The sequence below is a fragment of the Pundamilia nyererei genome, unplaced genomic scaffold (genome assembly GCF_000239375.1).
Source record: "Pundamilia nyererei isolate P.nyererei 1_Seehausen unplaced genomic scaffold, PunNye1.0 scaffold00230, whole genome shotgun sequence".
NCBI classification, from domain to species: Eukaryota; Metazoa; Chordata; class Actinopteri; order Cichliformes; family Cichlidae; genus Pundamilia; species Pundamilia nyererei.
This window is the reverse complement of record NW_005187631.1, coordinates 906,835-919,158: the sequence shown is the minus strand read 5'-3', so window position 1 is coordinate 919,158 and position 12,324 is coordinate 906,835. Positions and strand designations below refer to the sequence as shown.

The window sequence follows — 12,324 nt, the reverse complement described above, 5'->3', positions numbered from 1 at the left end:
TATTTATTTATTTATTCCAGTCAAAAGCTATAAGTTAACCACGAGGTTTGCTAATGTCTCTTAATCTTCCTGATGATATCTATAAAGAGGTTTTTAACAAGAGCTAAAGACCCAAGCGAGGGTTCATCTGAACCATCCACTTATGTCTGCTAAGGGAGGACAGATGTATGTAAATGAGGATAAAACTTCCACTGATAAGTCCACAGTTATCTGACAACGACACATTAGTGATGGTTTAGGAACTATAAGATGCACCTATACACGATCACTACGGTGGATAGCACTGCATGAATCCTGCCTACGTTTTTACACTACTCATTCTTTGGTCATTTATTAATATGGTATAACTTATATTATAGCTCAAGGCCTGATTTAAAAGAACTTTATGAATCCAACTTTGTTTGGATCTTTGGTTTAAGATCAGGGACACGTCACATGGTCTTATGAGTTCAGAGGTGCATGTCTGTTTTAGTTGGTAGCACGTAGATCGTAGTACTACAATAGTATATTAACATCAGTATATCCTGTGCATGTAAGACATCGAGTATATATAATTTCTTGTCATTATTATAAAAATTTGGATTATTGTGATGTATTTAAGCTGAAATAAATGTGAACTGAATCCCTGAGAGTCTGCTGTGTTCTTGTAACTTTTTATCCCAACGCAGAGTTTAGACAAATTCTAAAGTTAGAATTAGAAAATGGAGCACAGAAAACAAAAGATAACAAGCAGAAAGTCATGACACACTGTTCATGGTACAAAAGTAATACTCTGGAAACAAAAAACAAGTAACTCCACAAACTAAATCCTAACTACAGCATTAGCAACAATAAAGGTTTCAGATACTAGAATGTAAACAGGATCAAACTAAGAAAAAATACAATTAAAACAAAAAGAAAAATGACTCAACAACCTCTCGTGGGGTAGTCAAACCACTGGTGACAGACAGAGCACAGGAACATACCTCCATAAGCAACAAATCATCAAAGACCGACACAAAAGCTGAAATACTTTCTTAAATCCTACTTCTGCTACTTAAATATATTTGTGTATTTGTATCCCAATAACTACAATAAAAAAGTGTGCTTTATCCTGCTTGAGTAGCACGGCTCAAAGGTCATACATTCAAAATTCATAACTGACTTGTAGCAACAGCAACTGCAGTGGGAGAAAAAAACATATCATTTCCTTTTCACAGAATCTCACACTGCTTAATATTTCTTACACTTAGTGCAACTTACATTTGTGCACAGGTGCTTTTACATTACACTTATATGTTACACTTCACTTACATTTACACATTTTACAGTGTAAAAGTAAACAAAATGTAAAATGCAAGTTACAGTTAAATTTTACAGTTACACTAACATTTTACAGTGTAAATGTAAGTGAAGTGTAAAATATAGCTTATATTTACATTTTACAGTAACACTTGCATTTTGCCTTTTGCTTTTTCGCAAATGTTGTGCTATACCCTGTGTGTTGTATTAAGTGACAATTACACTTCTTTGTCTTGTGCTTAAACATGTTGTACAGAAAGTCACAACCTTCTGCCGTTTTTCTGCCAGTTTATATTTTCGGTAAGTGTGGACCTAAAAAGCATCTGTAGTCTGAACTGTGACTGAATGAAATGAGCAGCAGTTTGTCGTTGAGTGGAGCACACATAGGAGCAGACACTGACCCACAGTAACATTTTTATTGACCACTAGGTGTCGCTGTAGCCCTAAAATTCACATAGAACTTATTGACCGGAAGCGCAGAATGAAGCAGTGATTGTAGCTTTCTGTTGTCTCCACTAAAAGCTGCTGATGACTGAAACATTCGGCAGGTGGCGCGATTTAACAGATAAACCCACGTGAAGGATAAAAGTCCCGGAAACACTGGCTCTGCTCTGCCTGTACATCTCTGAGTGTGTGGGTGAGGTGGGGAACAGACTGAGGCATGAACACTGTCCACTTTGCTGTCACTGCTTCAAGGCGGAAAGCATTTGGAGACAATCGAGCTCCTGTCAAAATAAAAATATTGCTCACTGATCCCAAACAGGATGTTGCACATCTGTGACAGCAAAGGGTTAAAGATTTTTTTATTTTTTTAATTTATTGCAGCTTTGACTAAACCTGATATGTGTTTTGGTTTCGGTTACAGCTGACCATCACCTGACTGCCACACTAACAACAGTCTCCAGTATAACAGACACTGAGGAGTGCACAATTAAGCAGCAGCTGTGATAAATGTGGACAAACGCACTGAAGGGGCTTTTGAAGTAGACAAGGCAGTATCCTCATGAGACCCTGAACTGGGATGCACAGATCGCATCCTGACTGTCTGGCATAAGAGTCCAGACTGGCATCTGTGAAAAGAAAACTGTTGTATAATAATGCTGTGGAGGGACAAAGCACAAATATGCAGTATATAGACAGCTCTCCCTTTTTAGCCATGCTTTGATTTGAATGCCACCGTCTCTGTGATGCTTCAGCACAAAACTTGTTACAGACATTCAAATCTTTCCCAGAGGAACAATGATGCCGGTTTTGCTGATTTCCTCACCTTTTATCAGGTTGTATCACAAGAACCAGTTGCAGGTTTTTTTTTCCAAGATTTTGGCTGCAGCTCAAATATGTTCATAAATTTCTGATTTTTCCACTACGAGAGTGAGAATCGTCATGTCCTCCTCCTTTTTTTCAATTCAATTCAATTCAATTTTATTTATATAGCGCCAAATCACAACATAAATCGCCTCAAGGCGCTTCATAGATACAGAGAAAAAAACCCAACAATCATATGACCCCCTATGAGCAAGCACTTTGGCAACAGTGGGAAGGAAAAACTCCCTTTTAACAGGAAGAAACCTGCAGCAGAACCAGGCTCAGGGAGGGGCGGCCATCTGCTGCGACCGGTTTCCAGGCGCCTGATTGACACAGGCCAGCACATCATCCCAGGCTGCTCTGTTCGTGCAGATGATTACTCCTTATTTTGTGTTTCAGCTCATGTGTTGGACTGGATGGATTCTGGGCGATCTGTAAACTATTTGCTGACTGAATTTTCTCGGCAGGTCGAAACAAACCTCAGGTCACCAAGAAATAAACTAGTGCTCCCTGTGGCCTCTCCAGCCCTGCCTGGGACAGAAATCTACTCCCCACCAGTGCCACTCAGATCTCCATAACAACACTTTACACTAAATTTACAGTTTACAGTGATATTTAAAGCAACGGCATATACACCACTTATATAAATATTTCCCAGGTCTATTAAATCTCTTACATCCCAGCACAGTAGTCTTACACTAGCAGACATATTTATCTATAGAAGAGGTACACGTAGATTTATCCTTGTTGACAAGTTTTAAAAAATTAAAATGATTTTTAAAAAAAAGACAGAGGACACTTAATGGAAAGCTCTCTATCTTCCCAAATAAACAGCAGGAAGTAAGCTTGAAAAAGATTATTTTTCAGTGCATGAGCTGAAACTTAGCTTCCTGGATGTGAGGTAAACATCTTCACAGGCTTAAAAAAAAGTCCAGTTGCCTTTTTGTTCAAGTTGTTCAACAGGAAAGAAGAAAAACATTTAGAGCATTCACATTCATCCATCCTGTCAATGACCCGTACTACCACATCCCACTTCTCGGGTGAACACAGACACTCTCACAGTGAACTCATTGTCCTGATCATGGAACCAGTTTTAGACTTTGTGGAGTCTCCAGTTTGAACTAAAAGTTAATGTCAGGCCACCACACAGCTGTTATGCCTAGTTGATGCTTGACAACCTAATAAAATCTGGACTTTTTACATTTGGTTGTGAACAACTGTGTTTTAACTCATACCTGTGTAATTTACAAACCTCAGTTTGTTGTTTAAACCAACTGAATCAGCCTGTGTGTAAACCCAAAACTTCCAAAACTCCTCTGACCCCCTCATACTACCTTTAGTTGCTGTTTTTAGAGAGGAGGAGTTTCAGTCGTCTTGTTTGCATAATCAAAGGAGGTGATAGCAGTCTCCCGAGTCTGCTAATAGGTGAAGGAGTCCACCAATATTACCAATATCTAGGGGAGAGAAAACTGATAAAAGCCACTTCAAATTGACTGATAACAAACTGACTGATATTCAAACCCTCGTTCACTGACATTAAGCTGATAAAAATGCCTGGGTTATGGATTTGTACTGCTGATGTTAAATGTTGAGCCAGTTCTGTCACTAATGATGAAGTTTCAGTCGGCGATCTTGTGTTTTCACCTTTCTGATCTTGGATGTGAACATTAACTGCAGCTCTTCACGTCTGTCAGCAGGAGTTTAGGACTCTCGGTGCTGCCACATGACTGCATCAGTGAGCAGGTGCACATGTGTTTCTAATAAAGTGGTCTGTAAGTGTACAAAGCTTATTATTGGTTAATGAAACATGATGTGTGTTAATGGTTAAACTACCAGACTTTCAGACTGAAGGCCAGAGTCTGTATCCTGTGTAAAAATGCAAAATATTGATATTTTTTTCTTAGTTAATACAAGATAAAGATTGTTGCTTGGATTAAATATAATCTTGTTCACAACATTAACCACATGTTACATGCTGAGAACATTTAGCTAAGGTCTTGTGTTTGTTTCAGATAATAAATCTGTATTAAGACTCAAGGCTCACACCGAAGGCCCTCAATCAGGGGTTCTCTCAGGTCACCTTGACCATGTCTATATGCCTACATGCCTAAATGCCCTCAGTTACTCCCATCTGGTTGGCCAATTAGATCCTTGTGTTAGCAGTAGAGCAGGTGTGTAAGTATAAGAGGTCTGAGAGGCAAAACCTGCTCTCTCTTTACAAGCTTGTTTCTCTTATTCAGGTGAGCTAACAACAAATGACACACCTGATCTACACAATATAAAAGCTGGATCTAAATTAAGAAAAGGCCCAGAGTTCAACCTGGTGATAATGTCTGCTTCATGTTGTGAGGTAGGGATGTTTCCTGGTCTATAACCACGACCAGGTATCACCTGATCCAGCTGGTATGTGGAGGTTTTGGCAGCGTGGGGAACATTAAACATTCTTCAGATGTGAGTCAGGTTAGCACAACGCTGTGGGCTGTTTTATGTACGTGCCTTTTGATGAGATCTTGTGGTTTGTTGACTGAAACAGTAACAAGGAAAAAGTACATGTAGCGCAATGTTGGAGTACTTCACTTTGCGCTTACTTGTGTTCAGAGTTTTCTTCATCAGCTGAACTACTGCTACTTCACACTGAACCAACATGAGGCTGCACCGGTGGTTTGTGTCAACAAGTATTGAATGGACTCCTGAAAATTGGGAGCAGCCTTTCCTCTCCGGACACCGTGCAGCCTGCTGTGGTCATACAACATTTCCAAAACGTAGTAATGTGCAGAGCTTGGTCAGAGCACCTTAGCATCACATTTTAACAAACGAGCTTCCTGTTCTGTTCAGTGGCAGTTTAGTAATTCAAAAAATGCTCCTTGTCCAACTTCCTTCCTGTTACTAAGATGTTTAAGGATCCAAACACACTGGTGTTGCTGTTCCTAAATAAGATATGTGAACAGGGGTAACAGTGGCATCACTTATATAAGATTATATTATATAAGAACATTATTATGTGTAATACTGAGCTCTGTGCACTTCATCAAGATGCAAACAGTGAAACGTTGCTTATGTAATAATACAACAAAGACACATTAATAATTAATCTGACCGTTTATTCATAACATACCTTTAAACACTCCGCTTTACACACAAGACGTTCAGCTGGACTCATTGTGTGGACGTGACTCATTTATTTGAGCACAGCTGTGTACATGTGTAAGTGACTTGAATGATTGATAAATGAATGCAAATAAACACATACTGCGTCTTTCCTACGGCTGGCCTGAATTTTAGGTTTTGATTTTGAAGGATTTTGTTTTTCTGGTTGATCTTAGATTTTGTCCTCTGAGCTGACGATGGAGCGAGTGTTAACCAGAACAAGAGAAAAGATTTAGTGCTAAAGTGACAAAAGGACACAGAGAGTTCTACAAGATTTTGATATTAATTCGAACTCGATGTTATTCAGCGTAAGAAATCTCATCATTTTGCACAGATAGCTTTGGTGTGTACCAGAGTAGCTAGAAGTTTTTAATTTCATGTGAATTGAAACTAAACTAAGAACAGAGAGAACACACCTCTGAAAAAACCAATATTGGGAAATATTTCCTTTTTTTCCTAAGCGCTGATAAAACTTTGTGCAGGACACTTGATAAATGGCACTTGCAACATCATGAAGTTACTGTGCACACTAAATAATAATTACTAATATTAATGATTAACTTCAGATTAATGCACAACACGCATCATTAATCTGCAACTGAGTCTGCTGGAACTGACAGACACATCGTATGATGGCACACAGAGAAGGACCAACGTTCCCTCCAATGTGTGACTGAGTCGGGGTGTTCTGTTTATTCTTCTCTCAAAGATAAGATGGAGCTCTACAAAACCGGTTTGGCTCTCTGAAAATCTTTCTGCAGCTTGGAGCTGATAAGCTGAAGTTGCCACTTGCGACCTGACAAAGCAACAAATCTGTGATGTGCATGCTCATAGACGGCTCCTCCTCCTCTGCATCGATTTTCAAGATCCGAGGTTAAACGAGCTGCGGGTGCGAAGGCGAACTTGTGTCATGTGACAAAAATGCAAGTTAGTTAAAACTAAAAAGCATTTAAGTTTGTTAACTTTCTATGAATTACACAGAAAAGAAGAGAAAACTATTCTGAACAATATTATTAAATTGTATTTACTGAGATTTTACTGTAAGTAGTTACTGTGACAGTACTTTTTGTTTTATTCTATATCATTATGTTTAATCAATATAAACATGTGATAGTCCCTGCTTTAACCTCTGTTTGCTCAATCACTGCGCCTTATTTCTTGCTATGGATGACCTACAGTGGAGTCAGCAGCTGAAGCTGAAGAACCAGAAACACCAGACTGACTGCAAAACCTGCGAGAATGAACTCAGGGAGGAGCTCGTGTAAATAATCTCAGCACAAACAAAGAGCACCTGTGAGGAGTATTTAAGTCTCTGTAGGCTGAATGTGAACTACACAGTACGAGCTGCATCTGTGAGGATCGGGGCTGCCAGCATGTCCACCCAGGTACAATGTTATTATTATTACACTGCAGAAACTGGAAGATGAAACTGTAAACTGTGAGAGGAAACAATGTATACCAAGTTGAGGCTTTTCTTTAAATGTATCAGATTACTTTTACTCAAAAATGTAGTTACTGAGTTATAGTAAATGGCATGAATGGTTAGAAACATGTTTTAAAACAACACAACAAAAATGAGCTACTTAATCAGTCGCATTTAGGTTTTTAAGGTCAGTTTTCTACAGGAATCTACAACAATCTGTCTGAGTTTCAGTATTTTATACTCATTGGTAAATATAGAAAATACTTGTGCTGGATGGGTGATCCCTCTGTGGTGTCTTGGAACAATGAGCAGTAAGAAGTCGGACAATCAGCACAGGGATCTTAAAGCGACTGAACCTGTCCTGAAAAAGAGCCGATTTGCAAAGTATGATTCAAAGCGACATATTGCGCTAAAAGTGGAAACAAACTAGTCTGTTAAGTGTAAGTGGTGCCTCTGTAACATGGCACACTTTTATTGCAGTATTCACACTGAGTATTTGCAAAAGTGCACTTTGTCTTGATTTTTTGTTGGTGCAACATGCTGGAATATTTGTTGGAAACAAATAGTCAGATTTAGGTCCCCTCTAGACGTCTTCAATGATGATCTTAAAATCCATTCTGCAGCTTTTTTGGCTGGTAGAAGCAGAACCAGACGTTACATGATCACAGCTCAGTTAACACCATTAAATGAGGTTCATCTGTAGTTTGCAGTCTGTGTTGGGACTTTTTATTGCTCTGTAACTGCGAGCTTTCATTGCTTTTTGACTCAAAAACAAAAATGGATGTTTTAAATTTAATGAAAGGATGAATAAAGCAGCAGTTTCAGACTTCAAGTTTTCTATTTAAAGCAGACAAAAACAATCCAGAGTCTATTATCTTGAGGAGACATGTGATGTCACATATTTGACATGTGATTCAAAACAAATCAACCACAACACAAAAAATGAAAAAGGCTGCCAGGATCTGTCAAGATGTTAAATATACTTTTGAACTATGCCTCCAGCTACCATCTGCAAACAGGGCAGACAGGACTGACTCTTTTTGTGGTATTTTCTAGTGACAAACATGGCCTCGGTACCATTGGAGAATGAGTTCCGGTGCTGCATCTGCCTGGACACCTACACGGATCCCGTCTCAATCCCGTGTGGACACAACTTCTGCCTGGATTGCATCGAAGGCTACTGGGACACGAAGGACAAGTCGGAGTGTCCGCTGTGCAAAGAGACGTTCAAAGAGCGACCGGAGCTGAGGATCAACCGAGCTTTTTCCGACATGATTGAATTCTTCAAAAGGTCTGTTTTACTTCCATACTCTTTGTGTCCCAATCCCAGTATCTTTATTGCCAATGTACAAGTGCAACAGAAGTGAGGGCGGTAATGTACGGTGTTAAAAATAAATAAATAGTAATAATAATATACAAAATGGGAGACATACAGTAAATGTGTGTACACCAGTCCCTGCATTCACGATGCTGAATTAGAATTAATTTCTTAAAACTGCTTTAATTGTGTGTGGTTTCATGGCTGTGGAGTAGGAAGCAGATCCAGGATCAACTGACCAATCACGTTGTCTGCCCATTTAGTTAGCATTAGCCAAGAAGTTAGCTCTATTAAAAACTTTCACAAGGAAACCGACATATCTTAATTTGGCTAATATCCAACCTAACTTGATTATAGAGCCTTACTCTACCTTAAATGCCACATATATTGACCATTACCTGCAATGTCACATGCAGTGCATGTTTACACCATGTCCAGCTGGCTATGCATTGTGTTTCTGGCACACCAGAGTGTCCCTTAATTTGAATTTATTGTCTTGTTCCGTTTTGTGTTCTCTTCCAGATGGCAGATATATTTGAATATATTCAATGATATTTAACATTATGTTCAAAAGGTCTTTGTCACCCACACTGATGCATGGGGAGGACGTCCAGCCCCCGGCATACCAGCTATCAGACCGTGAAGACGTGCCCTGTGACGTCTGCCACGGGAACAAGGCGCCGTCGGTGAAGTCGTGTCTGGTGTGTCAGGCGTCTTACTGTGAGATTCACCTCGTGCCTCACCAGAGAGATCCAGCGCTGCAGAGACACCGCCTCACAGATCCAGCAATCTTCAACACCAGCCACCTGTGCAGAAAGCACAACAAGCCCCTGACGATGTTCTGCAAGCAGGATCACACACCCGTGTGCTCGAAATGCACAGAGGGCGACCACAAGCACCACAAGATTGTCCCCATGGAGAAGGAGAGCAGGAGGGTGAAGGTGAAGGAAAAGCTTCTTCCTTTGCCCTGCGTTTTTTGGGAGGGAGGGGGGGTTTCCTGAGCTCACAGATTTTTGTGCGTTCTTCTTCTCGCTGTCTCATTTTTACATTGTTTGATCTTCTCCAGATGAATCTGAGGGAGACAAAGTCCGACATCCAACAGATGATCCAGGACAGGCTGAAAAAAATGGAAGACATCAAAAGTCCAGTGGATCTAAGCAAAGTAGGTCGTTGATTGGTTCAAAAAGTCAGGCTTGCAACCAAGTAGTTCATTTATCAGTTTATTTATTTATCTAGTTGATCATTTTAATCAATAGAGGGCCACAGAGAGAGAGATCCAGAGCAGTTCTCAGATCTGCAGCATGCTGATAACCGCCATCGAGAGGCAGCAGGCTGAGCTCGCCAAGGATCTCGAGGAGAGGCAGCTGGAAGCCGAGAGGAAAGCTGAGGAGCTGCTCGAAGAGCTGGAGAAGGAAATCCACGAACTGCAGACGAGGAGCAGCGAGCTGCAGCACCTGGAGCTCACGCGGAGCTCGCTCCACCTCCTACAGGTCAGATTTATCTGCTGCATTTTACCGTCTCTCTGCTGCATCCGCATCTTAAAGCTGGTGCTCACAAAAAGCTCCCTTCTGCTTTTAGAGTTTCCCGTCTCTGAGCAGGCTCCCAGCCACCAGAGATTGGTCAGAGGTGGCAGTGCACTCTGATAACTCCCTGGGGATGGTCAGGAGAGCCGTTTCTATGCTGGGGGACATGTGCCAGGAAGTTGCAAACAAACTCTCAGCAGAGGGTGAGTAACCCTACAGCAACATGAACAACAAATCATTGTAAAAATAAATATATTATCTAATTCTTTAACTTCTTTGTCATGCAGAAGTGGACAAGATGAGTGCATATGCAGGTATGATCACAAATATACAGTATAGTTAGACATTTTTTCCTATAAATTTTTTTGAGCTTCATCAGTACCTGACCTGCTGTTTTCTTCTTGTATCTGCAGTCAATGTGACCCTGGATCCCGAGACAGCTTCAGGCTGGCTGGTCCTGTCCCCAGATAAAAAGAAGGTATCAGCCTATAATCACTGACTCTATCACGATAACAGTAAACACACTTAGATGGACATGCTGATTTTGTAAGCTTTTTATGCTCAAGTGGAGAAGGAGATTCAGAATGAAAGTTTCTTTGGCAGCGATGATGAGCCCATTGTTGATCCTCAGGTGAGCCTCGCCAGCCAGAAGAAGAAGACTCTGCTCCCAGACAGTCCCCAACGGTTTGACTCCTGCGTCTGCATTTTGGGGAAACAAAGCTTCACATCTGGAAGACGCTACTGGGTAGTTCAGGTGGGATCAGGATCTGGAAGTCATGTCCTTAAGAAATAGAAAAAAAATCCAACAAATACCAGAGATGCTTCTAGCCCTTCAGTTGATGTTTTTGCATTATATACTGTATTTACATGTATGATTGCACAATTTAATAAATCTCTTCACCAATGTCCCATTTTCTTAGCAAAATATAAAGAAAGTAATGTAGTTTTCAACACAACTGGGGGGGAAAGCTATTATTCATAGTGGTTATTATTTTCTCTTCCTCTTGCTTTTTCCATCTAATTCTTTGTACACCGTGTTTCAGGTTGGGGATAAAACAGACTGGGATCTCGGTGTGGCCCAGGAGTCCATCAACAGGAAAGGTGCCATCACAGTTCGTCCTGAAAACGGTTACTGGGCCATCTGCCGGCGAAAAGGTGGCAGTCTGAGCGCCTGCGCCGGGCCCTCGGTCACCCTCAAGCTTCACGAAATCCCCAAGAAAGTCAGCATATTCCTGGACTATGAGGAAAGGTCGGTGTCCTTCTATGACGCAGAGGCAAAGACTCACATTTATACTTACGGCGGATGCAGCTTCAGTGAGCCTCTCTACCCGTATTTCAACCCCTGTGTTCAAAACAACGGGAGAAACATGGCCCCGCTGGTTATCTGTCCTCTCGAGGGAGGTGTCAGGGAAGAACAGGACACAGGCATCGATTTAACCGTATGATGTGACGCTAAATAATGTTTTAGATCTCATTCCTGTGCTTCCCCTAGATGATTAAAATGGTTGTTCCTACAGAAACCACATGTCACATGTCTGAGTTAGCAGGCAGTCCAGCTGCAAGAGGCACTAACACTCGTCTCACGCATGCGTCTTTGTTCCACAGGTGATGTGAACAGTGTGCACAATGTTATTAAGCAACCCTGCCACTGGCTAACATGGCAAGTTACTTCTGTTTGAGTGTGCAAACCCTAGCATAACCTGTACAGCCTGTAAGATGGGAGTAAGTTTTGCTCTCTCTGTCATGAAGTGTGTGCAAAGTGTTTTTAACTTTTATTATTCAAATCTTCACAAAATACTACTAGACTAGTATTTACTGTACTTGAGATGCAAAAGTTGAAACTGAAAATAAATTCTAGTTTTTTGGGGAAAAAAAAGAAAAACAAACAAAACTCAAATATGCGTTTTTGGGTCCTGTTATTTTGAAGGAAGCTGATTTGTTGTATATTTTAATGTGAGGTCTAAATAAGCTGCACCTCACCATTATATTCATTATGTATTATGACACACACATCAGGCTTCACATAGAGGAGAAATCCAGCTTTAATGTTTGAACATTAAGGCCTTGAATTAGTATTTATTTTTTGTATTTTTCAGACGTTGTTGTTCAGATGTTCTGTCATCAGACAGGTTTGTCAGAATATACGTTTTAATTTTTGGTTTCTTCTAAGGCATACTGAGCAAACAAAAAAATGTGCACAGGTCATATAACAGTTAGTTAAAAGTTTATTTAGACCCTGTTAACAGAAAAAGGATTAAACAGATGTGGTGTGTGTTCAGTAAAAAAAATTACATCAAACAGTAACCGAGTATTATAAATATTTAAGC

General features: G+C 40.4%; 1 protein-coding gene across 1 annotated transcript; it reads left to right on the top strand.

Moving 5' to 3' along the window:
- The first annotated feature begins 7,064 nt into the window (after positions 1 to 7,064).
- Positions 7,065 to 11,883, top strand: LOC102193142 (E3 ubiquitin-protein ligase TRIM21-like). Its single transcript, XM_005748828.1, has 10 exons — positions 7,065 to 7,118; positions 8,213 to 8,447; positions 9,049 to 9,415; positions 9,541 to 9,636; positions 9,731 to 9,964; positions 10,053 to 10,200; positions 10,285 to 10,311; positions 10,411 to 10,475; positions 10,629 to 10,751; positions 11,041 to 11,883. Exons 2-10 carry the CDS (start codon positions 8,221 to 8,223, stop codon positions 11,440 to 11,442), a joined length of 1,689 nt encoding a protein of 562 aa, XP_005748885.1. The 5' UTR covers positions 7,065 to 7,118; positions 8,213 to 8,220; the 3' UTR covers positions 11,443 to 11,883.
- Positions 11,884 to 12,324: the final 441 nt, after the last annotated feature.

Coding starts and splice junctions, on each gene's coding strand:
- LOC102193142 (XM_005748828.1), top strand. CDS start 8,221: ATGGCCTCGGTACCATTGGAGAATGAGTTCCGGTGCTGCATCTGCCTG. Junction 9,637..9,730: donor GTCCAGTGGATCTAAGCAAA/GTAGGTCGTTGA, acceptor TTTAATCAATAG/AGGGCCACAGAGAGAGAGAT. Junction 9,965..10,052: donor GCTCGCTCCACCTCCTACAG/GTCAGATTTATC, acceptor TTCTGCTTTTAG/AGTTTCCCGTCTCTGAGCAG.